At 34.5% G+C, this 12,506-nt stretch overlaps 1 protein-coding gene across 1 annotated transcript in view; it reads left to right on the top strand.

Moving 5' to 3' along the window:
* Positions 1-4,433: 4,433 nt before the first annotated feature.
* Positions 4,434-12,506, top strand: part of SMC3 (structural maintenance of chromosome 3) — a 29,842-nt gene continuing 21,769 nt past the window's right edge. The window contains exons 1-10 of the mRNA XM_086440372.1: positions 4,434-4,786; positions 4,902-4,991; positions 5,697-5,798; positions 5,907-6,083; positions 6,179-6,309; positions 6,845-6,923; positions 7,010-7,167; positions 7,261-7,336; positions 7,432-7,560; positions 7,631-7,775. Of these exons, the coding sequence (XP_086296498.1) occupies positions 4,634-4,786; positions 4,902-4,991; positions 5,697-5,798; positions 5,907-6,083; positions 6,179-6,309; positions 6,845-6,923; positions 7,010-7,167; positions 7,261-7,336; positions 7,432-7,560; positions 7,631-7,775 (1,240 nt within the window). The 5' untranslated portion in view covers positions 4,434-4,633. The remainder of the gene's footprint in view (positions 4,787-4,901; positions 4,992-5,696; positions 5,799-5,906; positions 6,084-6,178; positions 6,310-6,844; positions 6,924-7,009; positions 7,168-7,260; positions 7,337-7,431; positions 7,561-7,630; positions 7,776-12,506) is intronic.

Genomic DNA, 12,506 nt, shown 5'->3' with positions numbered 1-12,506 from the left:
ATGTCAAGGCTGCAGGCGTTTCTCCTTTCTGCGTCGGTCGTCGATGGCAAGCCGTTTGCAAGAGATCTGAGGTGGAAGTTAAATTTTTTTTTTTATAACGCGTTGGCTATTGGATGGCTTGGAGAAGATAAAGTGAAAAAAAAATTATTAAAATTTTATTTATATAAAATTTGGGACAAAATCAGTATTTCGTCTATTGTTTCGATCGACGATAACTTGACTGTCCGGACTCCAAAAATGACGAACGAATATTCTATTTCGCCTAATTTTTCGTTCTGGATCTAATGGTGTGGTCAATTTCTAAAAATGCTATCTCTAACAAAAATTTACATTTTTGGTCTGAGGTGACCCCTAAAATTGATGTTATTTTCGTTTCTTACGATAATTCAACTTCCTGATCTCCAAAAATAACAAATAAATAGTCTATATTCAATAATTTTTTGTTACGAATCCAATGATGTAATCTAATCTTAATCATTCTTATTCTAGCAAAAATTCACTATTTTGACCTGATTCGACTCGGTAATCAAAGATTTTGTAACTTTTATATTCGGACTCGCATTTGAGCATGCTTACAGGCTAAAGTATGTTTTTCGAATGTGAGGTCAGATTCCATTAAAAATGATCATAAACATTCTAAAGTTTTACCCCTAAGTCCCACTTTCAAGATTTTCTTAAAATTCCACTATTTATTTTTCCTCGAAATACGAATTGAAAATTCAGGATTTTACAACTGAGCTCGTCTCAAATATACTTACATATCTGAGAATGAATATCACTAATACCAAGGCCGTTTCAAAGACACTCGCATATATGGAAGGAAAATAATAAAATATTGAGCTTGTCTCAAAGATATTTGTGAATTTGAAAAGGTAAAACTATGAGTAACATTAATACCGAGGTTGTGTAAATACACATGCATCTAAACATGATTAATATAAAACTATCGAGGTCATTTTTAACACTCGCGCATTTGGATTGGTTTGAGTAACATTACCACCAAGATCATGAAAATATATTTAGATCTCAGTAAGAAAAGCAAACCAAGGAGAAAACTTAGCTAAGGGTACCTCAAGTATGACTGTGATATTTTAAAATACAAACGTTAAGTGAAACACCGACAATTTTGCTAAATTATAACTAGAGGGAGATCAACAAAAATTAGCTCGGGGCAAACAAAGCTAATGTCTATTAAATGTACTCAGGGCAAACAAGATTGAGGTGGCTACATGCACTCAAGAATGTGGGCCAAGTAAACTAGACATGAGAATATTACACACTGGGGTAGTTATCATGCAATCAGTACTTTGGGGAAGTTGGATCAGGCAAGACAATAAAATGAAAGTATACCGAGGTCGCTTGAGGCACTCATATAGATGAGTAAGTTGAAATTAAAAAAGTTATTATACCAAGATGGTTTAAGGCACTTGTATATTGAGTAAGTTAAATATGAAAAAAAATTTGAACACCGTGATCTTTTTATACGCATTTGTATTTTCTAAGTGTTAAGAATTGGAAAAAAAAGCTGTAGAAGCAAATAAAACAAGAAAGAATGCTCGGAAAATAATTTTATTACTGTATTTTGTACAACTACTCGGGGCACACCCCAAGATTGCAAAGACTCGTATAAAAACCGAGGTCTTACACAACCCATTACAAAAATACAAAAAACAAAAAATCAAAAGTTTGATTGTACAAGATTTAAGATCGTCCCCATTCTCTGAGGCAATCTTGGGTGTCGACCTTTCTCAAAAATTCCACATACCAAAGTATGATATCTTTGACGAGGCTAAGACCCCAATGGAACATGTGATACACTATATGAATCTCACAATTTTTTAATAGGGGCACAACACTCTAATGTGCAAGATCTTTCCATCCACGCTCAGGTTAAGAGAACTTTCTTGGTTTCATAGCTTGGACCTAGGTTCGTCGGGAGATTGCATGTACTTGGAAGAATTGTTTGTTGCACAATATATTCACAACAAAAAAGGAAATGTGAAGGTAAACATGATATTCAATGTGTTGGAAGAGAAAGGGGAAATTATTTGAGCTTTCATGGCTCGATTTCATACTCATGTCCTGTAAATTGAAAATACAAATAGTAATGTGGTGACTCGGTGTTCGTGAATGCAGTCACACTAGAAACACAATTACATAAGGCTTTGATAACATAACCCCTAGAGAGATTGGAGGATCTATATGTGTCAACGGAGAAGTACATCAACTATGAGGACTCGTTGAACCCATTGAACTTAACAATAAAAATGTTGAATTAGACAATAAAAAGTAGTGAACTCGACACTGTAATGTGATCTAGAATGTTGTTTTTTTCTTTCATTTTTTCAACTTTTATACTCGGTAAATCTCCTTGAGATACTTAAAATGCATATTTCATGGTTGCAAAATAAAAATTACAATGTAATCATAAAAAATATTAGAATCTCAATTTCATTCTTCATTTTTTAATAAATCATTGAAATAAAAAAAATAAAATATGTCTAAATGTTCAAAATTAAGAATATATCATTCTTCATTCGTCGTCAATGATGAAAGATCATTGGAAACAATCGCAATTGCCATAAAAAAATCTAACTATGTGGAGAAGATAAGAAAATTGGTAGTTTGGGTATTTCAAAAATATTATAACGTGGGATGAGGTCTAGGGACCATTAAGAAAGAAAAAGTTTAGTTCCATAAGATTTTGAAAAAAATCACAGAATAGAGTGGTAGCCAATATATTTTTTGTTTAATGGTTTAAAACATGAAATGGCGATGTTATGAATGATTCAACGATTAATGGAAAAGTCGGACAATATTTCGCTTCAACCACACTTCACAATTCAAACCCACACGTCTATTATGTCACACGATATGATTATAAGAGTCTTTCCTTCCCACGCTCGTTTGTGGGAGAGAAGTGTGCAAACAAGCGTGTCAACCGTTGGATGAAAAATCAATCTCGATGATGCAATGAGTTTTTTTCCCAAACCCATCATCTTAGGCAACTAAGAGCATGGGATGTGGACGATGTTAATGCAAGGATTGCAAATGTAGATCAAATCAGAGGGCTTGATCTTGCATAATGAACACTAAGCTAAGTTTTGATAAGGCTAATGTGTTGAATGTATGGATCTACGGTCCAACTGTTTTCACTCAGATTTTCAGCCTAAGATTCTCTCCTTCAACCTTCAAATCTCGATAGAAAGATAGGCTTTTTGGGAAGTAAAGACGATGGATTTTAAAGAGAGGGAGGGTTCAAATGTTTTCTAAAAGGGATTGAAGAGAAAGTGAAAACGAAATTGAAGATAAGGTTTAGGGTGAAAAACTTGATGATGACTGCTTTGTGGTAGAGGTTGAAGATGAGGTCTTTTTGGTAATTGTATAAAAGTTTTTTAGAGGAGACTATGGTCAAGGGAGGTATGCCATACATTGGGGTATTATCTAAAGGGAACAACTAGTTGCACACCACTGGCTGGTGGTTGCACACTAACCTTTAAAAATCATTTATTTATTTTTGTATTTTATAACCTTTATTTTAACCTACTGCTTGCACTCCAATATCAAACCTTTTAGGATCTTAACTTGTAGTTTTGTATTCTTTTCTCATGTTTTATGATTGTTTTTATTCGTGTTCTTTTTGACTCCAACTTAATTTAGTTATTGATTTTTTAATATTTGTTTAAATTTAAGTTGAATTGGCGTATTTCAAGAGAACATAACTCTAAAATATGATTTCAAAATGAAAATAAATTTCTTGCAAAAATTATCAAGTTAGCAATTATTTCTTTGGGCATAGTTGAAGAAGAACAATTAAAAAAAAAAAAAAAAAAGAAAGAAAGAGGAGTGCAACTTTTTTTAAATTATTTTGGAGTGTAATCATCCAAAGGGAGTGCATAGGAGAATATTTAAGTTATGGAGTGCAATTGCTAATGAGTGGTGTGCAACTAGTCAATCTTTTATCTAAATCACCCAAAATATATGTTTTTTGTTTTTGTTTTTTTTCATTTTCTACATAACTCAGCCCAGGCTTACTCATCATCGATTGAGTCCCAGTTAACATTGGGCCAATCCGCCCAGGTTGCAACCCTATTGGCAACCGGCAAGGTATGTTCCTACTCCTACTCCTCATTTTCTTGATCTTATAAATTGTGAATTATTTTTACTATTTAAAATTTCATCCTTTTCAACATCTCCGAAATATTCTCAAATTTATTCCTAAAATTTCTTGTACTTGTCCGAATTAATCGAATTGAACGCTCACCAAATAATAGCCGAATTCGAACTTTGTTACTGTTTAAACGAACTATTTAGATACCTCCGAAAGCTTGGGGACTATTTAAAAAGAAACCCTCCGCCTCCGCCTCCATCAAGTTCAAACATTATAAGTTTCCCGCGCTTTCATTTTTTTTTTTTGTTGTGACAACTATATAAAAATTAAAATGGAGTAGAAGAGGGATACAGAGACTACAGAGAGAGAGAGAGAGAGAGTCCGGTTCGATTGACCTGTAATAGTTTCTTCGATTGCGAAATTTGAACGAATTACTACTAAATCCCCATTTCCTTACATTCGTCTTTTACAATCCCATATTTTTCTTCTGGGGTAATTTTTAGGGTTCATTTCGAATCCAAAATGGGGACTCCAATCCACTCTCCTTCCAATTCAGAATCAAATCAGAAACAGAAGAAATCGGCAACCAGAAAGCCCAGACTCTTCATCAAGCAAATGGTCATGAGAAATTTCAAATCCTACGCTGGTGAACAACTGGTTGGGCCCTTTCACAAGGTTTGTTCTTTTAGGGTTTTTTTTAATTATTATAAAAAAATCCCATTCTCCTTCTTTCGAATTTCAACTTAAAAGCTTTAATGGCTGAATCTCTGATCAAATTTTATTTTCACAGAGCTTTTCGGCGGTGGTCGGTCCCAATGGAAGCGGCAAGAGCAACGTGATTGATGCGATGCTCTTTGTGTTCGGCAAACGAGCTAAGCAAGTAAGATTTCTTGAAATAAGTATTTTTTTTAAAAGATTTTTTCTCTGGTTTTTGTTGTTGAAGCTATTCTAGTTGTGTGGGTGATGTTTGTTGCGAGCTAAGCAAGTAAAATCTCTGCAACTATGCAATTTATAAGCGTTTTCTATCACTGGGCTTTGCGTATAGTAGCTATAATCTTTGGGTCAATCAAGTCTGCATCAACGTAAGCAAGTAAAAGCTCTGGAACTAAGTAATTTTTTCAAGAATTTTCTATCAGAAATTTGCTTGTCGAAGCTATTCTAGTTGTGTGGGTGCTGTTTTTAGTGAGCTAATCAAGTAAAATCTCTTTAACTAAGTAATCTACAAGCATTTTCTATCACTGGGTTTTGCTTGTGGAAGCTATTCTAGTTGTAGTGGTGTAGGCAAGTAAAATATCTGCAACTAAGTAATCTACAAGAGTTTTCTATCACTGGGTTCTTATAGTATCTATGATCTTTGGGTCTATGAATTTGTAGCAAGGTAAGCAAGTAAAATTAATGCAACTAAGTAATTTTTAAGCATTTTCTATCATTATTATTTGCTTGTAGTACCTGTTCTTTTTGTGTCTGTAGTGTTTGTGGTGAGCTATTAAGCAACTAAAAACTCTGAAATTAAATAACTTTAAGCTTTTCGGACCACTGATTTTTCTTATAGTAGCTGTTCTTTTTGTGTTGATGTTGCTTGTAGATGCGACTCAACAAAGTATCGGAACTTATCCATAATTCCACCAATCACCAGAATCTGGATAGTGCTGGTGTTTCTGTTCACTTTCAGGAGATTGTTGATCTGGTATTTTTTTTCTTTTTCGTTCTTTGTTTAAGGGGAAAAAAAAAACTAGATTTGATGATTCCTTAAAAGAGTAACTAGAAATAATTTGATTCTTTGTATTTGTAAAAGGATGATGAAACTTATGAAGCCGTTCCTGGAAGCGATTTTGTCATTACGAGAGTCGCATTTCGAGACAACTCTTCAAAGTACTATATAAATGATCGTGGGAGTAATTTTACGGAGGTCACCAAGAAATTGAAAGGGAATGGGGTGGATCTTGACAACAACCGTTTTTTGATCCTTCAAGTACTAATCATGTGATATGTGATAGTCTTTTGAGGTAGGCCATCAATTGTTTTCGCGTGTTTTTTTAACATCTTTTTCTTTTGACTCTTGTCCAGGGAGAAGTTGAGCAAATATCATTGATGAAGCCAAAGGCACAAGGTCCTCATGATGAAGGGTTTCTTGAATATCTCGAGGATATTATTGGAACTGACAAATATGTTGAAAAGATTGAAGAATCCTCCAAGATGTTAGTTCTATATACTTCATTTTGCGAAAATGTTTAGGTTCTTATGGCTGTTTGTTCATCCATTTTTGTTGTCCGATCTCATGGTCGAAGTTGAAACACACATACCAGTATTTTGTGTTTTGGGCCTTGCAAAGATTGAAGTTTGAACCGTAAAAAGAAATAGTGTTTAAACAAACAAGCTATGGAGTAAAGTGATAACGGGATTTTATCTTTCTAGGTAGTTGAAAACTTTTATATAAGTTTGTGGACCCATTTTCTTTTGGGCCAAACATACCTAATGTTCTTATTTCTTACGTCTACTTCAGCAAGCGTTTTAAAATGGTGTTAGTTCTTCTAAATAGATGTTGTTAAAGTTAATATTGGCTTGTGAAGTACTTGAACTGTAGCTGGATGAAGAGTATTAGGATATATATTGATGGTTAAGCTGGACTAGAACCCACGACCTCAATGTTGCTTTGCAGAGTGTCAAACCAACTGAGCTATGGGTTTGAGCCCAATGTTATGATATTATTACTCATGTACGTTGTTGATTTAGGTTGGAATCCCTTAATGAGAAGAGATCTGGGGTGGTGCAAATGGTAAAATTAGCTGAGAAGGAAAGAGATAGTTTGGAGGTATATTTAGTTTTTGCACATTGGTTATCTCTTCCTTCCTTGTTGTTAACATAAAAATAACTGATCTATATATTCCCATCATTCAGAATGGAAAGAATGAAGCAGAAGCTTACATGCTAAGGGAGCTGTCACTCTTGAAATGGCGAGAGATAGCCACCAAATTGGCTTCTGAAGATGCTACTTCCCATGTGGTTGAACTACAAGAAAATGTATCCGGCTTAGAAGAAAATCTCAAGAATGAAAGGTGGGTGTTGTAGTATTACATGGACTAAACTTAGACATGCTTCACAGATCCTGAAATAATTGTAATTTGCAATGTTTTGAAATAACGTTTCAGGGAAAAAATTCGAGAAAATACTAAAACATTGAAGGATCTTGAGACTGTACACAATACACATATGAAAAGACACGAGGTATAATGTGTGTATTTATTGCTATTATTCACTGATATAACACATTTCTTTTATATGAAAATGTGAATTAGACACTTGTGTTTAATGTGATGTAGGAACTTGATAATGACCTAAGAAATAGCAAGGAACAATTTAAAGAGTTTGAAAGACAGGATCTGAAACAACGGGAAGATTTGAAACATGTGAAGCAAAAACTCAAGAAGTTAGAAGATAAGCTTGAGAAGGTAATGTGGTAACTGATAGTTATTCTCTTGTTGAATTCACGCACAAATCTTATTTTTAATTTTGTTGCAGGATTCATCCAAGATCGATGAAATTGTAAAGGAGTGCAAGGAGTCAACAGATCTGATTCCTAAACTTGAGGAGAAATTACCGAAACTACAACAGCTTCTGTTGGATGAAGAGAAGATCTTAGGGGAAATTGTGGAGAGCTCTGAAGGTGGTCTCCTTGGATTTGTAGAATAGAAGACATTGTGCCATACCATTTATTCTGCTAACATGCTACACTGTTACTCTTTTGATAATATTTTGTCTTACTTTCCGTCTTGAGTTAATTGTTTACCATATTCACATTCATGATCTTCACATGAATATTTTACTTTTTGTGACAGTTTTACTAGAAACATATTTTCTTTAGGTATTGTTGTAAGCTATGGGTCTAAGCTTGTCTCTTTTAAATTTTACTTTTAGAGATGTGCAATAATAGAGCCTGCAGCTTCAATGGGAGGCACTTTTGGCCTCAAACTTGAGGTTATGGTTTGATCTGAGCTTACCAACCAAAAAAGGGAACAAAAAAGCTTTTTTAATTGTCTATACCAATTTAAGTGAATTTCCTTAAAATGAATTAGTTTATTTAGTTCAACTCCCGATTTGGAGATATTTTAGTCCTTTTAAGATCAATGGAGGCTGAAGAACTCGAGATTTTTTCTGTTAACTTGAGTTCCAATATTAAAAGTATATTGGTGTAGGGTCTAAATTGTTCATATGTTCATCAATAAAATGTTTGATGTTCCTGGTTTTATTAATACTTTGTTTTTGATATTCTTCTAATGTGAACCTAGAAAATGTAAAGAGTGATATATAGTCTTGTTATGTGTTGATTACACATCTGTTATTATTCACGAAGCTCTATTACCTATATTATTTCTGTCCATTATGAATGTATTTGCTTTCACGTGAACATGCCATGTGGATACCATGATCTTGTTTGTCATACATTCCAAGGAAGAACACATGAACATTCCATAATTTCATCAATCTTGTTTGCATTTTATAAGTTCATAAAGTATACTTATTCTATTATTAATTCCTCAAGGCAACCAAGGATGTCTTTCCTTTGCATTTATTAGGAAAAAGTTGCAATCACTAAAGGAACAGTTCCAGACATAGATAGAGTGTAATTTGGGGTAATCAATCACATAAAAAGGAGATTCTAGAGGAGAGAGAGTCTTTGGATAGGAAGGGTGAGGAGGTAGCATTATCTTTGGATAAGAGTAATGGAAGGACTCAAAAAGAGAATTTCTTAAATTCTCTAACTTGGAAGAAATCAGTTAGTAATAAAAGGCTAACTAAGATGGTCAAAGATGGAGATAGCAACACCAAGTACTTCCATACTGTAGCTAATCATCATAAGGCCGATATTATCTCCAAGCTTAGTGTAAATGAAATTCCATTGGGTGAACTCTGCGTTACCAAATTCATTATTAAAGAGTTGAACTGTGAACCAGTTTGAATCGAACTAGTTCACGATACGATTCGCTCTTGGTTTATAAAAAGAAGTGAATCTAACGAATCTTATCTGTTGTGTTGGAAAATGCTAAGCTGAATTCACTCCACTGCCATGTCAGAACAGTGTGCACTACAAAGTGAAAGAAGTCGGTTTTAGACGGATTCTTTTATATCATTAATTATATTGAGATATCCCTCTAAAATTTTAAATTGATAGGATACATCTTTGACCATAGGCTTTATTAATAGGCTAATACAAAATGACCAAGTACACTCATCTCCGACTTCTAAATCTAAAAAACCTGATTTTTTCTTCTTCTCTAAATCAACCAACTTCAACATCGTTTTACCCTTCTCATTACTACAACCTGCAAATACCGTCATCTCTGTCTAGCTCTGTGAATCGGGTTCATTCTTGACTGGTGAACCGCAAATTATGAACCCGAATTCGAACTAAGCGAACCCACGAATCTGGTAACATAGGGTGAACTAGAGTTTAAGGGACACCATTATGGATTTACATATAAAGTTTTACACAAAGTAGTATTGGCCTAGACCTAATCTGGATGGCATTTGATCCAATTAGTCTGGAGTAGAAAAGTTGGTTGGGGAGATTCCTTGATGAAGAAGAAGTGTGGGACTCCATTAGGAGTTAGGAGCAAAACAATAGCGCTACATGGGTTGACTATGGTGTTCTACAAAGACTGTTATGAGGTAATCAAGATACTTCTAATGAAGATGATGCTAAAAGAATTTCGGGGTTGGCTTTTTAAATTATGTGTCAAATCATATTCATACCTTTGCGGTACTTTTGCCTGAGAGTCAGGGGTCAAAGACGTAGTAGACCTTGACTTATTAGCTTAGTGGGTAGTTGTAATAGTCATTGGTATGTTATTAGCTTCAATAATTAAAATTGTGTTACACCAAATAATTTTCATGGATCATAGAAAACTGGTGAAAGAAAAATCTTGGATGGCATGTTGATAGCCAATGAGTGTATTGATTAAGATTAAGGTGGAAAAATCTGGGAATTGTGTATAAAATTGACATGGAAAAGGTCAATGTTCATTTGAATTGGAAGTTCCTTGACTATATGACGGGGAGAATGAGCTGCCTCGTTCTCAATTATGATAAATGAGAGTTTGATAGAACTTTCTAGAAGTTCCGGAGGCTTGAGATGAGGATACCCTTTGCTCTCATTTTTAGATACCTTCCATCACCAAATGAGATTCTCGATAGGCCTCCTTTTTTGATTTGAAGGGAATTCATTTTCAGGGTCAGAATGAATATGCATATAAATGATATTTTTGGGGCTGGAGTTGTTAATAAAAAGCTACGTGCCAGTCTTAGGCTGTATGGTTGGCTTTCTCCTGGCAATGTACCACACTTTTGCCTTAGGGACCAATTATAGATTTAAACTGATTTGGGACCTAGTCATAAAAAGGACTGATAGGAGATTAGCCTTGTGCAGACCAGCTACCTCTCAAAAGGGGGTATTATGGTCTTCATCAAAGTTCCTATCTACTAATCTCTGTTTACTTCATGTCTTTATTGCCACCTTCACACCCGTGAAGAATAGAATAGATGAAAAACCAAGGAATTTTTGTTATGGCATGCACAACTCTCCTAAATATCACTTTGTAAGATGAGAAATGATTTGTGCTTTTGAGAGCAATGCGGGTCTTGGAGTTAGAATATGAAATAGATGAAACTTAGACCTGCATGGAGATTTGGGGAGGAAGTTTCTAACCCTTGGAGGCAAGTGACTACTGGTGAGTTTGGGTGTGGTCCTTTAGGTTGGGATATTGATAGATATTGAGTTATCCATGGGGGTGGAGTTTGGAGGGGAATTCAGAATGGGATGAGAGAGTTTAATAAAGTTGTTGCCTTTAAAGTTGGAAATGGAAGGTTGGTTCCATTTGGGAGGAACTGTGGTATGGGGATACTATGCCGAAGGCTCATTTCCAAAATTTATTCTTTGTGTAAAAAGAACCAAAGTTTTGTCACTTGATCAGTTAATAATATTTCCGAGGACAATTTTTTAGACATCATACCATTTCAGAATGTATTGGTCGATACTTACCATTGTTTGAACATTCCGGTATGAAACATGCCCGGAATCAAAGTTTAGATGGATATTTTGGTCTGTGTTGGTTTGTTCCTGTTTGTCTTGGAATGTAAACCAAATCAAAAAATTCAGAAGAAGAGGATAAGCTGGAAATAATGACTAGTTCTAGGGTATTCACTAAAACATTCTCGAGATGAATTGGAACATATTGAAACCAAATATAAAAATCAGAATAAGATAATAAACTGAAAACAATGACTCGCCTCTAGCCAAGAACCCTTGATTTTTATCCTAAAACCCATCGTATGCAACCTCTAGGGTAAATTTTTTACCCTCATCCCGAACCTTTTATATTCTATCTCCTTCCACTTCAAGCCTTAAGAAAAAAAAATGATTTTAGGAGAAACATGATGGATTTATAGATGCGTATAGTTGTGAGATGTGTGATTTATTTGAAAAAACAAGTTGCAAGTCATTTTATAGTCGAGTACATGTTTTTCCAATATCTATCACTAAGTGCTGATTTTTGTGACTATTTCAGAATGTTTCAGGAACATTTCAATTTTCTTTTTGAATATTTCGTTCTGTATCAGTGGATGTTTTGATTTTTTTCCTTTATCAAAACATTTCTTATAAATGAAATTGTGAATTTTGCATAGGGCTTGGGTCTAAAAATAAATCTAAATGTCTGGGAGGTGGAGGGCATTGCCATCTTGATTGCTCTGATTACAAATATCTCCATATCCCCTCTTTTTTGAGGACGAAAGAATGGAAAAGTTGCAAAGATGTAATGTTCTTGGTTAATTGTTGTATGTTATGCTAGTGAATCTAAATGTAGGTCTTTTCTAAGGTTCATCATTTTGGGATCAAACATTTTTTCCAAAGTGGCCTTGTTTGTTAGGTTAGTTTCTTTAGATAAAATTCTAACTGTTGGATAATCTAATTGCACATAGACCTGTAATCATTAATTTCTGTGTGATGTGCAAAGTGAGTGACGAGAGTTTCAATGATTTCATCCTCTGCCACAAGGAGAAAAGTATCTGCCCCCATTTTCTCTTACTTTTCCTTGTCTACTGGACTACTTCGTTTTCCATCCTAGACCTCAACTTGTTCAATTTTTCTTTTAATAGTAAAAGGTGGGATTATTTGGATATTATTGCTGTTTGCAGTTGGTTGTTGTATTTGGAAAGAAGAAATAAAAGAACTGTGACATTGTCTTGGCCCTTAAAGATTGTTTGTTCCTTTGGTCTAAGATCCATGAGGAGTTTCGGATATCTCCTTTTGATGATTTATTTTTGAATGGGATTCAAAGTTAGGAGGTGTTTGTGTGGATTTTTCATGGTTTGGTGTTGTTTCCCCTGTATTCTTTTTTTA

This window comes from Akebia trifoliata, chromosome 4 (assembly GCF_017979445.1).
Source record: "Akebia trifoliata isolate Shusen 1 chromosome 4, ASM1797944v1, whole genome shotgun sequence".
NCBI classification, from domain to species: Eukaryota; Viridiplantae; Streptophyta; class Magnoliopsida; order Ranunculales; family Lardizabalaceae; genus Akebia; species Akebia trifoliata.
The sequence above is the reverse complement of the archived record's forward strand: the minus strand, read 5'-3'. Positions and strand labels throughout refer to the sequence as shown.